Raw genomic sequence first — 17,253 nt, 5'->3', positions numbered from 1 at the left:
GCAAAATGCCTCTGGCTTTCCAAGAAATCCATGCACAATAAACAGCTAATAAAACCTTCAGCTGAACTGCAGACACTTTGCATAAGAATCCGTTTTTTTGAAAATGTAAATGTTTATTGATAAGAGGATGCGCCTGGTGAATGTTCTTGCATCTCTTTTCCAACCGTCAGCTAACTGGCAGCAGGGCTGATTTTAGGATTTACAGGGCCCTACACAGTATTATTAAACTGGTGTCCCTATGCCCGATGACAGCCAGAGGGATGATGAGGATTTTTAGTGATGTGATTTTATAATTTTCAGCAACACACTAAGGAAATATTTTTAAAACATAATGTAAAGTAAGCTCTTTAGACTAATTCAAAAACTGATGGGAAATATCTCAGGTTGGCAAATGCCTATTAAATGGATTCGTTAGCACTGAATGGCTCTTGCACAGGTTCAAGACTTTGCTAATAGCTCTGGGAGGCTTTTTCACTTTTAAGTTAACTAGATTCTCTCAGGAGGAAGCAAAGCCACAGAACAGAAACAGGAAGAGTCAGGTGGGTGGACAAAAAGACCCAGTGGTATCCCAAATTTTTGGGTACACTACGTAACCGCATATCTTGCATATAGGTAAGGAAGGCTCTGACTGGAAGAGTAAGTACGTGTGTTCATGCAGAAATGTGTGATTAGACCCACAGAATTTGAGAATGTTGACTCAGGAGTTGTTTCTCAAACATTGAAGGCAGCTCTAGGTTAAATAACATCATTGGTTACATATACATCTACATTACGGCTTGGGGAGAATACATTTATATCCAAAGAAATTAACTTCACTTAATGTTGTTTGTTAGTTCCCTGTAACAAACCATTTTATCATGAAGTGTATGGGAACTTTTAACATAACCATATATTGGTGGGGATAGGTGGATGGTGGAGCTTGGCAGCAAGTGGGTGCAAGTGGAAGAGTTCGTGGAAGCAGGTTATCTGAGATTTGCTCTCTCTTCACGACACCTTGCTGCTGTTGTGATCGGCACAGGCATCTACATATGAAGGATGGGAAGGTGCTAGCAGGGCACTCTCAGTGAGGAGTCTTTGCTTTGGGAATTCTCTCTGTCTACCCTGTACTTCCAACTCCCCAGAGCCCAGATTGCTTAAGGCAAGTGCCAAAAGTCTATTTTTGATCTCTCTTTCTCAGGCTGTTGAGGAAGTGTGCATCAAAATTTGGGCGTGTCTTATACCATAAGTTTAATCACAAAATAACATGACATATCCATCCTCAGCCTCCTTGAAATCTCATTCTTGACTGGTTTTCCAGCCCTTATCTTTATCTCCTCCTCCTGTACATCTTCTCATTTGGAAGTTCCACTTTGTCACACTGGCAGTTACCCACGATCATGCATTGGGCTCTGTCTCTATCCTTGTCTCAGTTTACATAGTCACTTTCTCATCTCTCTCTCAACTCTGGACTTGTCTTTCCCTACCCAATTCTGCCCCTAAACTAAGCAGGTAAGATTTTCAGAAGAGCTTAACTGATGTAGAGCCATAAAGGTCACTGAAGGTGAGATCTTCAAATTGGTAATATTTCTTCCTGTATCCCTCACTGTCTTTGGCACTTCCCTCTCTCTTGCCCTTGCAGATCCACTTTTTTTTTTCAAAGCATTTTTGAGCCATACTTTTTCTGTCTAGACAACCAAGACAGTCGCATTCTCTCATCGCTTCTTATCCTGACCATTCTGTCTTCATTTTGGCAACCTTAATGCCTTTATCATCCTCCAAAGTACATAACAGAATGCAGCTGCTAAGTGCATCTTTCTAGCTCACTGTTCTTATTACATCACCTCCCCCCATGTCACCCCAATCCTTCCACTGGTTCTTGCTATTTCACAGATTAAGTTTAAGCTCCTTACCCTTTCACAAAGTATTTCACAACTTTGCAAGTCCCTACCGATTCACTCCTAGATTTTATTGGTTTTCCATCCTCCACCACCTCTGCTCTGCAAAGTATACCCGACTTATCTGCTTCTCATGGAAATATCCTTATGCTTCCCTTCGTATGGCTCATAATGCATGATATGCCTTTGTATGGAGCTTGTCTTATTAGCTTGTAAAGTCTGCAAGGCAGGGAGTCACAGAAACATAAATGAGAGCAGAACTTGGCCCATTAAGTTTAGTGGTTTGCAATACAGGATTGACAATGTATTATTACTAGAAAAAATGATACAATTCAAATTTTTTCAGATTTTAAAAGTGCTTTTTGAGCAACATAACACACTATTACTTTAGAAGTATGTATTCATTCCATTAATTTTACAGTTTTAAGCAGTGTCTATTGAAACTCATCTGTCAAAAATACAACTGAACTTTATGTACTTTTATTTTATAGTTCTGAAGTTAAATATAAATTCATAGGTTTTTTTCCTATATGAAAAAAAGCAAAAGGAACATTGTAACATGATTTATTTTAATGTATTAGAGATGTACATAAGAGTTGAAGCTTAGAATCTTATGTTTTCTCATGTATTATATTTACAAACTTGATTAATTTGTTTATTATTTACACTACTATGTGAATACTGAAGTCATAAAGCTGTTTCTCTAAAGTGTAAATTTTATTACAAAAATCCTGTAACACATTGCCTTTTAGACAACACAACCTTCCGTATTGTCATATCAATTTCATTAAACTACAGATTGGATTTACTAAAGATGTGTTAAGATACCTCCTCTATGTTTAAAATCTTTGATCCATAAGAAAATACAAATTACAAACCAATTTTAATATTCTCATTTTTTATATTGAAAAATAGGTCTTTGGAGGTAAAAATGACAGAGAATGTTATTTCCTCTGTACCTAACAGCTTGGTTGGAATGGCACTTTGCCTGAGATGGATAATTATGAAAACATAAGGATAATTACTTTTATAAAGTGAAATGTTTTTGTATTACGTTTTATGGTATTATAAATTGGAAGAGATTTTACACAAAAATGTTAGCCTTTCATGTACTCTAAAATAGCCTTTCATGTACTCTAAAATATCATCTACATATCATCAGTACATTAGGAAACTCCCAAGGACCTTCACAAAGCAATGTGCATAAGTATAATCTTTAATTTCTGATATGAGTGCAACAGCAAATATAGCTTCTTTTGGGGACATGACAGCATTTTCTTTAAAAGAAAGTGATATTTACCACTTGAATTTGGAAGACATAGCAGTCATCATCCGTGGACCTTGTGAAGGAAACTTTAGAAATACATACCCAGCTTTATAAATGTTACACAGTAGCATCTAACACAGCAAACAATTTTGAGTCAACTTTTCATATTCCATGTATCTTGCTAAATAATGTCTTGATAAACAAGTTAACTATACAAATCTCACAGAATAATTATGTGCTTACTGCTGTGTATTTTTCTCTTTTGAATTAGTTATAATAATCTGAATTTCTATTAACAGATTATTTTTATTTATGGTAGTTACAGATATAACTACCAGAAATTGTCACATAAAAGTTTCAGGATGTACTCTGTTAATGGTAGCTATTTTGTTAGGCACAATATGACATTCTGTGTCAACTTAAGGTTAATTCTAGACACACATTGAAGATAAACAAAAATGTAGGGACCATTTGATATTTAAGATGGGCACATGGACTGTGTACTTTAGGCACAAATACAATAATACAGGAATCCTGATCCTAATTTATTTGATTCCCTTTGACTTCAATAGAACAGAATCATACTTTCAATGTCAAAACATCAATTGTTTCAGTTAGTTCCTTCCCCTTTTATGCCATTTTAAAAGACATTCCATAGCCCAAACTGGTAAAAATTAGTCTTATTTTCTTTATCTCAATTCTGCTATTAAATTAATAAAAAAACTGTCAAAAACCACGACCTATACAACGGGTAATTTACAACACAAAAGAAAAAAAAACTTACTGGATATTTTGTAAGAGAATGTAAATAATTCACTATTATTGTATCTTAAGATAAAGCACTCCTGAAGATTTTTTTTATTTGCCTAAAATAATAGTGCATTGCTATGTCTAGATTTGTGCCTTTAACACTGTAACTCTGTCTGGAAGTATATTAAAGTAAAATAACTTTGAATTCTTAGTACATTGTGCTCTTTGCAGTTCTCAACTGCAGGCAGAACTATCTTACAAGATTTCCTGAAAATAAATATTCCATTTACAGTAAATTAACAGAGTGTAAAAATTCATTAAAAATCCTGTAATTACATGAAGGAACATTAACTGAAGTTTTTTGGGGGTTTTTTTTTTGGAAGGGGGGGGGGAGTTTTATTCTTCTCATGTTGCAAGGTCGGGGAAAGGAAATTGGGACACATAGTTACCATTATTGTTAACAATAGCAATTTTTGCACTTCCACTGCATCATGGAGAGAAAACAAATCCTCAAGCAAATTAGTTAACAAACAAGTATTACTTTTTTCCTTTTCTAACACGTTAGAAATGGATAATAAGGCAATAACTGACATTTAAAACATTTTGCACTGTAAACTAAGCTTCTGAACATAAATCCCTTCCAAGTGATTTTTCATGCTGACAAATATTTACCTCTTTTAAAACTTAATAATTATGATTTTGTTTACTATGACAAAAAAGCATATTTTTTCACTTTACTCAGTGTGTTAGAAATATTCCAAAATATGTGGGGGAATTTAATTGGGTGCTAACATAAATCCTTAAGCCCCACTTAAATCCTTAACGTGGTTACAATGGTGCGCAGGGCTTGAGGGAACTCTCAGGACAACATTAATTACTTGCAGAAAATGTGCAAATTATACCACCATATGTTGTGTTATACTGAAGTTTCCATATTTTGGTTCTCTGTAAAAACACAAAATAATATTTAAATGTTCTCACAGGTTAAAAAAACCCAATACTTGTGAGCCCTATTGTCCAAATTCACCTTCATACACATGATGTGCCCTTGTTTTTACCATTGGGAATCATTCCTACTACAGACAAATATAAGCAGGCAAAGGTATCAGAGAGTAGTATTGCTTAGATAGGAATAATTATACAAGCTCACAGTCAGTCCCATACCGGATTTTAAGGCTCATGGACACATGACAATCACCAGGCAGAGATTAATGCAAAAATGCATTGTATATTTATATATAATTCCAATAATTATTAAAGGAAGGAATATGAAATAATATGAAACCTTAACAGAACTTATGTTGCTTTTATGTGTTGAGCATGGAAGTTCACTTTTATGCCAACATAATGTTCATTATCCTGCTCTCTCCATCTCTTTGGTATTCTGCCCTCATTTTGTAAGTCCTCACAGAATTCTTCACTTAAATGCAATGATTAGTAATTATATGAAAGTGCAAATCTGAATAATGAAAGCCATCAATACTCCAGAAGAAACTGGTGTTAAAGATCCTGGTTCTTTATGCTCATTTCTTGTAATGATTGGGGGCATCTGCAAATGCAAACTTCAGTCTGTAGGCTTCTGCGAGGAGGACGCTAATATCTTCATTGTCCCAGTGCATTGTGGGCAAATTCTGTAAAAGAATCAGCAACTCCTGGGGAGGAACAAAGAAAAATAAATAGGAAAATGAATGGTCTTAAAATAAAATTGTAACATAGTGAACTGGTTGCTGTAATGACTTGAGGGCCCAACCAATACTGAGACCCCATTATGTTAAGCACTATCCCTATACATAGTAAGATAGTTCCTAACCTAAAAAGTTTAAAATCTATTATTAATTATTATTTGTACTGTTGTAGTACATAGGCCCTTTATTCATGCATCAAGTGTGCTAGGGAAACACATAATTACAAACACCCCTACAAATCTAAATAGACAAACCAGTCAGAGTGAGAGGAAAGGAATACTTATCCAAATTTTACAGACTGGGGACTGACTCACCGGCGTCAAATGCTCAAGATCAGACTGGATGTCACTGACAGAAGTAAGAAATAAGCTCCAATCTCCAGAGTCCCAATCCTTCACCTTTACAAGATTAACCTTCTTCCCATCTAGTTTTATCAAATTAGAGTAAATTGCTTAATAGCAATGTAATTTATTTCCCTGGTTATTTTTTCCACACTTTCTAGTTCCACAGCTGCAAACACCAACTGAATGTTGCATCATGTAGGTACTGAGAATTCTTTCCAATTTCTACTCATCTCTTCTCTTGCACCTTAATTCTCTTTAAATTCTACACAAATATTTACATTCTATGGATCTTCTGCATTGAATCAAGAGCCTACTTACAGTTACTAGCACTTATTACCCACTCAACATCAATATGCTAAGCTCTGAATACCCTAGCATGTCAGTCATACACGTACTATAAAATAAATACTTTTTGTTGTTTTTAATCCACTTTACTTCAGGTTGTCATAGCCTCTATATTTTCAGGGTGAAACACAGTACACTACTACCATGATAACTTACTGCCTATGCCGGCACATTCAATTTCAGATTCTAATTTAGTAACCCAGATTCAGTAAACGGATGGTGCACAGAACTGTCCAGTACTGAGTAACCTAAAATGTTTGAGACCACTGGCCTGTACACAAAAGTAAGCACACATGGCAAAATAAAATCAGATAAAATCTGGCTTTTTGCATTTCTGTAACTACTCAATTATTTATACACTGACAAAGCCAATTAACTACTGAAATCTCCAGAAGATTACTTCATATCCACTACTCTGGAGATTTTATTTTTGCAAGATCACATTAGTTCAGTTTACTTCATCATTCATTATGAATTTAACATAGATTAAAATAGGTACCTCTTCCAATAATACTTGAAAACACCACCACAAACACAAATATTTTGCTAAAATATGGATTCCTGCTATTATGGGAATTAGGTATTACCGTGACCATGAGGTTTCAAATGTGCTTTTGGTCAACTGAATATACTATGATTATAGTATATGAAATCCATCATAGACCAGATTAAATCCCAACAGTATATAAGGATTGGCAGTTAACTCTACTCTTTTGGTTTCAAGATGTCACAGGGGGAACTAGCTGTCTTCTTGCTTCATCACTTAAGCTAAGTATACACTATAGGATTTTTTTGAAAAAAAGCAACGCAAAATGCACTCCACAATTTCCATAGCTTTTTCCGATTGCTTTTCCAGAAGAGGATTTTCTGCCATTTGGCCCCATGTAGAACGAGGTACACAGGGGTCCCGGAAAGAGTGTGTTTGCTCTTCCGAAAAAAAAAAGTGGAAGAGCAAACGTGTTCCTTGGACGCAGCAGAGTTTTTCCACCCCGCAGTGTAGACGTACCCCCAGTGACCAGAAAAAACATGTTTTCCCACACATCTGTTTTGGACAGCCAAAACACATCCTCATAAACCTTTGCACAACCATTCAGTATAGGATGTAGAACAACTGCCCTTCCTTACATGTCCCGAGTCATTGGCATGTAATCAGAATGTCTGGTTGAAGCCTTTCATCTTCCCTGGTGCATTATGAAGAGGTCTCTGACAGGCAGTAGGCTACCTTTCCAATCATAATCATGAATACAGTCAGGAGTGGCCTGAGGCCGGCTGCGGCAGCTAGTACCCCAGGCGAAATGCGCGATCGGCGTCCCCGCCTGCAGGGCCGTCAATGGACTGAAATCATTGGGCGCCCCAGGTTCCCCGTGATGTCATCATCGGGCGCCCCGAGTGGCAGCGCCCGAGTCCGCCTATAGTCACAGGCCACCCCTGAATACAGTATCTATATTTATTATGTGGTCTAGTTACCTTTCTTAAAGCACCATACAGATGATCTTACTATAGATATATTAACTTACAGGTTTGTTTCAACACACTGTCAGATAAACTGACAAGCTACATTATGGTTTTCTGCATATGGGGAAACAACTAAAGATAGTGACTTGCCTTTGAAGGCCACAGAATGTGTTTGTTGGAAAGCTGGATTTAGGACCCAGGAGGTCCTGGAGAACATAGTCCGCTAGACCACACACAATGTGCCATATGTAAAACAACATCATGAAAGTTCATCTTTCATTTAAACACTGTGCTAAATTTAACACAGGCTTAAATAAGTAATAAGGTTTCTCTTAAAAAAACAACAACACTGCTTAAATGCTTCTAAAATTACTTCAAATTGAATTCATGATTTTCATCAGGGCTGAATATGTAAACCCAAGGCAAAGTAACTCATTGAGGATCCAATCCTGTTTTCATTGAAATAAGTAGAAATTTTGCCAATGACATAGTCGAGAAAAGCATCAGGCCCCTAATGACTCAAGAAAGTATAACTGGTCCTGATTGGGGAATATGCATTACAAATCCAAGTGAGATAATTGGCAATCACCAAGACACATCGCTTAAGTAATTTACTGAAGATGAGTCTGATCTTACTCAAAGCTGTTGCTTAACAGAGCTTCAAAACAGATCTGAACAAAAATAAACTTTACAGCTTATTAAAAATAAGCATAACCTAGAAAACACAAGAAAATGACATTTTCTTTTAATGCCAAACATATCAGGGAGTATTCATTGTAGCCTGAATGTGAAGCAGCATATCACTTATTCCTATACCTTTCAATAGACAACATCTGCTAATCAATATTTAACAAAGTTCATGACAAGACTATTTAAAGGCTTCTCATTTTAGTAGCTTATAATTACAATGGAGCAAAGATGAAGAATTAGTAGTGACTTGAGATAAACTAGATTAATTTATTTATGATTATTATTCTGAATTTTCCCTAACAGATAAAGGTAAAAGCAAAGACCATTAAGGTCTATATGCAAACAAGGAAGTCAGGCTAACTAATGTAATTCACTTATCCATCCACATTTAGAGTTTTAATTTGTGTAATTCTCCTTGTTTATTTTATTTACTTTAATTTTATTTAATTTATTTGTTTTAATGAAAAACTCTGTGGCAAACTATATACGAATATATATTGGAATGAGGAAGCTATACTGAGTTTTAAATCCATACTTTGTTAAGCATGCTTCCACTAGTCATTTTCTGGTCTATTAATTTTTTTCTATAAAGGCATCTGGCTATGAAATCTGTCAATTAGGCCATAGTTGTATTTAAATTATTCACCAGAGACAAAGGCTCAAAACTGTATCCAACATTCTAATTTTATGAATTGTAGAGAATCACTACAAATCAAGTAACTTAAAAGGTCAGAAAGTGTTTCTATTTACAAAAAATGGTTGTGTGTTTGGTTAGGCTATCCAAATTAAATTAGTTTTTATTTATTATGGTACTGAACTTGCGTGGTTCAATTTTTCTATAAGAAATGTCTCTACTTGGTGAGAGAGACCGTGAATGTAAAAAAGGAAGATACAATATCATCTGACATTAAATTATAACCAAAGATATTTGATACTGTCTGCAGTTAGAGTGAACGCATCTGCAAGCTGAATTATAATGTGTCCATGGTTGCAAGATTGGTGAAATAATGACCTTAGGAGAGAAAACTTTCTCAAATAGGTCAGAAATAGGAGAAGTGGTAAAAACTTGTCTCTGCAACTTCAAAGTCCTGATTAATATCTACAAAATAATGAGAAAATATATGCTATTTTTATTAGTCGAACTTTAACTGTACAAATCATTTTAATTTAAGTCTTTTCATAAGTAGGAATATAAGGTAGGTTTTCTCTTTATTAATCCTCTCATTTATTTTGCTTATCTTCATTCTTCTTTCTTTGTTTATTCTCCTGCTGTTTTACTTCCTTTATTTCCCCCATAAATCTTTCAGCAGGTGTTGGAAAATGCTACAGTAGGTACGGACAGATGGGTTTTAATATGCTATGAACCCACTTGATATTTTATAATACCGAGACAGTCACTACTATAGGTACAGATTTATCAGCATTTCTACTAGAAATCCTTCTTTTCTAAGGGTTAGTAATTAGGATTCCCAACTTTCAAATCACAGAAAACTGAACACCCTTGCCCAATCCCATCCCTGGGATCCTATCCCCATCCACTCCACTGTTCGGTTGCTGTTGCTTACTCCCCCTCACTCTCCAGATTTTCATTGGACTGGGGCAAGGTTGCAGGAAAGGGTGAGGGCTTTGGCTGAAGTGCAAGCTCCAAGGTGGGGCCAGACATAAAGAGTGCAGGAGGAGGCTCTGGGCTGGGGTACGTGGGGGTGAAGGCTCCAGTTGCTGTGTAGGCCCTGCATGAAGAGTCTGGGATGCAGGTAGGGAGCCTGCTTTAGTCTCACTGCATTGCTATCCAAACTTTTAACAGTAATCTCAACAGTGTTGACTGGCGCTTCCAGGATCTCTTTTCGGCCAGGTATTCTGTTAAAAATGGATGTTTGCCAACCCTATTACAGTAAATTTCCGATAAGACGGCACCTTTAGGACCCAGGGGGTGCCAGATTATTAGATATGCCAGACTATCGAAAAGGGGGGGGACTGTGAGAGGTCTGGGGTGGAGTGGGGGGGATGCGCCCCTTGGCACTGCGGGACCAACCCGGCAGCACCCCAGCTGCTCTGCCCCAGACTTCCCCAAGTCAGCTGCTGCTGAAACTGACCAGTGGCTGACTCCGGGAAGCCTGTGGCAGACCAGCTGGGGTGCTGCTGGGTTGGTCCCCTAGCGCCGCCCCTCGGGACCAACCCAGCAGCACCCCAGCTGCTCTGCCCCCGGCTTCCCGAGTCAGCCGCTGGTCAGTCTCAGCAGCAGCTGAATCGGGGAAGCTGGGGGCAGAGCAGCTCCAATTGCCCAGCTGCCCGGAGCACTTCTGGATTCCAGATGTTGCCGGACCATTGGATGCCGGACCACTGGAGTTTTACTGTAGTAATGCATTCATAGAAATTTGCTTCAAGTTGAAACATCATAGGTGTCTTGGGATGTGGCTATGGAGCAAAACCTAACCTCTCATTTCCGTAAGAGAAACACAATTTCACTCCTATAATACCTTCAAGTAAAGCTATTATAATAGCATTGAATAGCACGTTATGAGTTGAGCTAGGTACTACAGTCACATGGAGTCAGATGCCATAAAATGCTGAACATTTCCATAGGAGTGCTGAGTGTCCTCAACTCCCTTAAATGTAAGTGGGAGTTCAGGGTATTTGGTACCTTAAAAGTAGTACTTTTCACCTCAAAAGGACTAGTGAGGCTGGGGATGAGAGGTTCAGTATGCAGGCAGCCCTGGGGTCAGAGGACAACCTCAGCCTTCTTTCACTGAGGCAGCCTGGGGCCAGGTGAGAAGTGCCTTTCTATGGCTGTTACAGCTACAGCGGGCACAGCTGGGGGACGGATGCATGTTTCCCGGCTGGGGGCAGGTCCAGATTCATGTAACTCCTGTGACCCCAGAGTGAGAAATGCATGTATTTTCCCTTTGCTCCCTAGCAAAGGGGAACAGCTAGCAACATCCCCATATGAATTGGGGGTGGGGGAGGAGGAAGTTTCAGCCCCTAAAGGCAGACCTGGACAGAAGGTGGAGAAGCACGGTGATTCAGTCTCTTTTCTGTATGGTTTCCTGAGAAATCTCATTCCAGGCACATACCATTTTCTGGGCACAACCAAACCCTTCCCTCCTTCAAGTTATGATAGGAGGAAGCGGTATATCTAATTTGGTGGTCCTAGCTCTTACCATTTAGGAGGAGTTCTTGAACAGACAGACAGACCACAAAGAGACAGATAGACATGCAAACTCAAATATATAGCAGATTGATGTAACACTTTTCATACTGGAAGTGTTTTGCAAGCAATCTATTGACTTTTAGCAAGCTATGTAGCATCATATAGGGTTTTAAAGATATTTGACATATGTAGCTTTCCCCCATTTAGTATTTTAATAACTTTCAAAATACTGCATGTTAAATGGATGTTTAAGTGTTTAAATGTTAAATTTTACAAACCATAAATTTGACACAACCCTGTGAGGAATATTTTGCAAATTCTAAATACAGCTTTAAAAAAAATCACTATCCCTACCCAGTGAATTACATCAAAACAGTCAATGTTTGTGAAGTACACTTATAGATCTATGCGACTTCCACCTATTTACTCTGTAGCAGACTATTCCTAAACTTTTCCATGTATATACCTCATTTAGTAATGGTGATAAATAAGCATTAGGTAGCTTGCTGACACTGATGCTGTCAAAAACAATACACAGAAAAAAAAGGGAGGACACAACAATTCATTAAAAATATCCACTCTAGATATAATTTAGAAAAATCAGAGAATACCACCATGACCTTGTGTCCTTTACAGCAATTTTCATCAGTAAATCTCAAAGTAAATTTAAAATGGAGGTCAGTATAATTATTGCAGTTGGGTAAACCAAGGCACAGAGAGATGAAATGACTTTCCCAAGGCCACTTAGCAGGCCATTGGCAGAATTGGGAATAGGTTCTAGAATCATAGAATCATAGGACTGGAAGGAACCTCGAGAGGTCATCGAGTCCAGCCCCCCGCCCTCAAGGCAGGACCAAGCTCCGTCTACACCATCCCTGACAGATGTCTATCTAACCTGTTCTTAAATATCTCCAGCGAGGGAGATTCCACCACCTCCCTTGGCAATTTATTCCAATATTTGACCACCCTGACAGTTAGGAATTTTTCCTAATGTCCAATCTAAACCTTCCCTGCTGCACTTTAAGCCCATTACTCCTTGTCCTGTCCTCAGAAACCAAGAAGAACAAATTTTCTCCTTCCTCCTTGTGACACCCTTTTAGATATTTGAAAACCGCTATCATGTCCTCCCTTAATCTTCTTTTTTCCAAACTAAACAAGCCTAGTTCATGAAGCCTGGCTTCATAGGTCATGTTCTCTAGACCTTTAATCATTCTTGTCGCTTTTCTCTGTACCCTTTCCAATTTCTCCACATCTTTCTTGAAATGTGGTGCCCAGAACTGGACACAGTTCTCCAGCTGAGGCCTAACTAGTGCAGAGTAGAGCGGCAGAATGACTTCACGAGTTTTGCTTACAACACACCTGTTGATACAACCTAGAATCATATTTGCTTTTTTTGCAACAGCATCACACTGTTGACTCATATTCAACTTGTGGTCCACTATGACCCCTAGATCCCTTTCCGCCATAATCCTTCCTAGACAGTCGCTTCCCATCTTGTATGTATGGAACTTACTGTTCCTTCCTAAGTGGAGCACTTTACATTTCTCTTTATTAAACTTCATCCTGTTTACCTCTGACCATTTCTCTAACTTGCTAAGGTCATTTTGAATTATGTCCCTATCCTCCAAAGAAGTTGCAACCCCACCCAGTTTGGTATCATCTGCAAACTTAATAAGCATACTCTCTATCCCAATATCTACATCATTGATGAAGATATTGAACAGTACGGGTCCCAAAACAGACCCTTGCGGAACTTCACTTGTTATCCCTTTCCAGCAGGATTTAGCACCGTTAACAACTCCTCTCTGACGACGGTTATCTAGCCAATTATGCACCCACCTTATCGTGGCCCTATCTAAGTTATATTTGCCTAGTTTATCAATAAGAATATCATGCGAGACTGTATCAAATGCCTTACTAAAGTCTAGGTATATGACATCCACCGCTTCTCCCTTATCCACAAGGCTCGTTATCCTATCAAAGAAAGCTATCAGATTAGTTTGGCATGACTTGTTCTTCACAAACCCATGCTGGCTATTCCCTATGACTTTATTACCTTCCAAGTGTTTGCATATGATTTCCTTAATTACCTGCTCCATTATCTTCCCTGGGACAGACGTAAAACTGACCGGTCTGTAGTTTCCTGGGTTGTTCTTATTCCCCTTTTTATAGATGGGCACAATATTTGCCCTTTTCCAGTCTTCTGGAATCTCCCCTGTCTTCCATGATTTTTCAAAGATCATAGTTAAAGGCTCAGATACCTCCTCTATCAGCTCCTTGAGTATCCTGGGATGCATTTCATCAGGACCTGGTGACTTGCTGACACCTAACTTTCCTAAGTGATTTTTAACTTGTTCTTTGTGTATCCTATCTTCTAAATTTACCCTCTCTCTGCTTGTATTCACTACGTTAGGCACACCTCCAGACTTCTCGGTGAAGACCGAAACAAAGAAGTCATTGAGCATCTCCGCCATTTCCAAGTTTCCTGTTACTGCTTCTCCCTCCTCACTGAGTAGTGGGCCTACCCTGTCCTTGGTCTTCCTCTTGCTTCTAATGTATTTATAAAAGGTCTTCTTGTTTCCCTTTATGCCTGTAGCTAGTTTGATCTCATTTTGTGCCTTTGCCTTTCTAATCTTGCCCCTGCATTCCCGTGTTGCTTGCCTATATTCCTCCTTTGTTAGTTGTCCTAGTTTCCATTTTTTATATGACTCCTTTTTTATTTTGAGATCGTGCAAGATCTCCTTGTTAAGCCAAGCTGGTCTTTTGCCATATTTTCTATCTTTCCTACACAGCGGAATTGTTTGCTTTTGGGCCCTTAACAACGTCCCTTTGAAATACTTCCAACTCTCCTCAGTTGTTTTTCCCTTCAGTCTTACTTCCCATGGGACCTTACCTACAAGTTCTCTGAGCTTATCAAAATCTGCCTTCCTGAAATCCATTACCTCAATTGTGCTGGTCTCCCTTCTACCTTTCCTTAAGATCGTGAACTCTATTATTTCATGATCACTGTCCCCCATACTGTCTTCCACTTTCAAGTTCTCAACTAGTTCCTCTCTATTTGTTAAAATCAAATCCAGAACAGCTTCTCCTCTGGTAGCTTTTTCAACCTTCTGAAACAGAAAGTTGTCTCCAATGCAATCCAGAAACTCCAAACTCCAAAGTCCCAGTTCAGTGCTCTATCCAGTAGTCAGTGCTACTGCTCTCCTACAAATAAGAGTTACTGTCTTTTTAAGAGTTATCTGTAACAAAACTATTGGTAGTTCTATAACATTTCCTACCCACAGGAAGGAATTAGCAGACCAATGATTGTCAGCTGTATCTGTCAATAACACATTGACAGTAGCCTAAATTGTATTCCTTACACGCTCTGTGGTTCTGAGTGCGCTCATTTCACTGGACATTTAAGTGGGCTGACCATGTTCATCTGTTACAACTGGGAACAGATAGCGTGGTAGACCATTGGGGGGCCATCCCTGCTCCCCTCTCACTGTATCTTTTATGTTAACCTCATAATAAGTTACTGCAGCCCTACAAGCAACTCCCTTGCCTACTGTGATCCCAGTGACAGGGAAAAAAAGAAAATCAGGACTATATGTACAGCTGTTTGATAGGAAGGACATATAAATTTACATCTGAGAGTCATTGTGCATTTCCTACATGGAAAAGGCACAGTGTCCTACTCTGAGTAAACTGCCTCACTGTCACTCTCTAGATTTCTATGAGGGAAATCCCAGCCTTTGAATTCCCCGGTGTTCTACTCTCAAAGCCTGAACAGCATCCAGCGACTTCTCCATCTTGGGGATCATTAGATATGCACAGGATCTCTGCTCTAGAGTGTAATTCCTGGGCTCACTACTGACCTGTTAGATTCCCCTGCAGCTTAAAGAACACCCTTTTTGTTAGTTCTCCACCCTCAAATGTGACCCTTCTGGTTTACCTTTAAGTCTTTGAAGGCAGATGACAGATGTGAAGCATGTAACTCATGTAGACATTTTGCATGTTTCTAATACTGTAATGGTCTTTATGTGGTAGGACAAGACGTGCACAGATCCATACAAAAATAAACTCAACACAGGTTTCCCTGGCTCATTTCCTCACTGTTCTAAAGCATTTTTGGGGGTGAGGTTGAAGTCACTTAAATAATCCAGAGTTCTCCTACTCCACTGCCAGACTTTTCCTGAAACACGGATCCTTCCTTAGGTCAGCTTATTTCATTGCCTGGATCAGTCTGATTCCCTTTCCCTTCTACTGCCTGGATTTCCTTTGTCTTGCTCCTTGGGCTCCTTCTGTTTGGTTCTTCAGGAGCTATTTGCATATCTCCCTATCAAAACTTAGCTTTTTTGTATTTTTTGTTCTGTATTTTGGTAACTGTCTGCTGCTTCATAAACCTTCCCTTCAAACTAAAAGGGGGAGTATAAACATGGTTTCCCCTAGGATGCACTTAAAAACCAACAAATAGTCTGGAAGTACTTTAAAGACTAACAAAACATGTAGATGGTAACATGAGCTTTAGTAACGATGGTGATCAAAACAGAGTAATTAAAGCTAATCAAAACCGAGTAATTAAAGCTAAGCATTTCCCACTGTCTTCAGTCTGGTGTGTATTTGTTGCAGGTAACACCAGATACACACACACAGGCTTTCCGTGATACAGAAATTCATGATACAAACTTACCATCATCAAGAATTTGTAGACAGATTTCACAATTCATCACACAAAATTCCTCTGCTGCATAGACCTGACCATTATCAGAACTAGTCAGCCCAGTACAAACCAATTTATATGGCCTTTGAGCAAGCCCATCAATGGAGGCCTGGTGATTTAAAAAGGTCCGGGGCTTTTGGCTACTGCCAGTACAGCAGCAGTGGTGGCTAGTATCCTGGCTTCTTTAAATTGCCACCAGACTCCAGCATGGTGCAGAAGGATTGGCTAGGGGAGGTTAGTGCCAGCCTGCCCCTTCCAGGGATATGAAGCTGGCCCCTTCTACCTTGCCCAAGGGCCTGGCAATTCTGTCAGCCCCACTGCCTGTGGGTCTGGATTGGATCCTAAGTACTTAATTTCATAACTGTTATGGAAAAATGAAAAACACGATACCCCATAAGGTTCCTGTTACATGTTTACTTCACAATATTTGAGATAACAAAATATTCTCTCCTAATGCCTGACTCCAGACTACTGGAAATTTAACATTCCATCATCAGATAAACACAAATACATCTATTATAAAACTTCATTTGGTTTACAACTGTTATTTTAATCGCATAAAGCTTTACATGACAGTCTTCAATTACACAATTAATTTAGATCTGTAATTTTAAAAAATGTGCTATAAACTTTTATTGAAGATTAGCAGCTACATTATATTCAGCAATCACTCTTAAAAACTTGCTAATTCGCTTATATTAATAAACAATATTTCCTCAGGAAGTGCAAAATCAGAGACCCCTTTAAAATGAAGATATGGAAGTAAAAGACATACTGCAAATACTGGGATACAAGTAAAATTATCTATCTATCTTGATGCAAAGGGAACAAATATATAATGGAAAACATCAAGTCTAGCACATAATTAAGTTACAAATTGATAGGATTTTCAAAAGCTCTCAGTATAGGCCTTATTCTGCTTTCACTGAAATCAAAACTATTTGCTTCAACAAGGAACAGAATTAGGCCAATGCATCTACCCCAGATTAT

General features: G+C 38.5%; 1 protein-coding gene across 2 annotated transcripts in view; it reads right to left on the bottom strand.

The window, feature by feature from the left end:
• Nucleotides 1–2,570: 2,570 nt before the first annotated feature.
• Nucleotides 2,571–17,253, bottom strand: part of TBC1D22A (TBC1 domain family member 22A) — a 435,605-nt gene continuing 420,922 nt past the window's right edge. For both annotated transcript variants that reach the window (XM_075927774.2, XM_075927768.2), the window contains one exon: nt 2,571–5,543. In XM_075927774.2, coding sequence (XP_075783889.1) covers nt 5,415–5,543 — 129 coding nt within the window. In that variant the 3' untranslated portion in view covers nt 2,571–5,414. The remainder of the gene's footprint in view (nt 5,544–17,253) is intronic.

The sequence above is a fragment of the Pelodiscus sinensis genome, chromosome 1, assembly GCF_052426305.1.
Source record: "Pelodiscus sinensis isolate ZL-2025 chromosome 1, ASM5242630v1, whole genome shotgun sequence".
NCBI classification, from domain to species: domain Eukaryota; kingdom Metazoa; phylum Chordata; order Testudines; family Trionychidae; genus Pelodiscus; species Pelodiscus sinensis.
The sequence above is the reverse complement of the archived record's forward strand: the minus strand, read 5'-3'. Positions and strand labels throughout refer to the sequence as shown.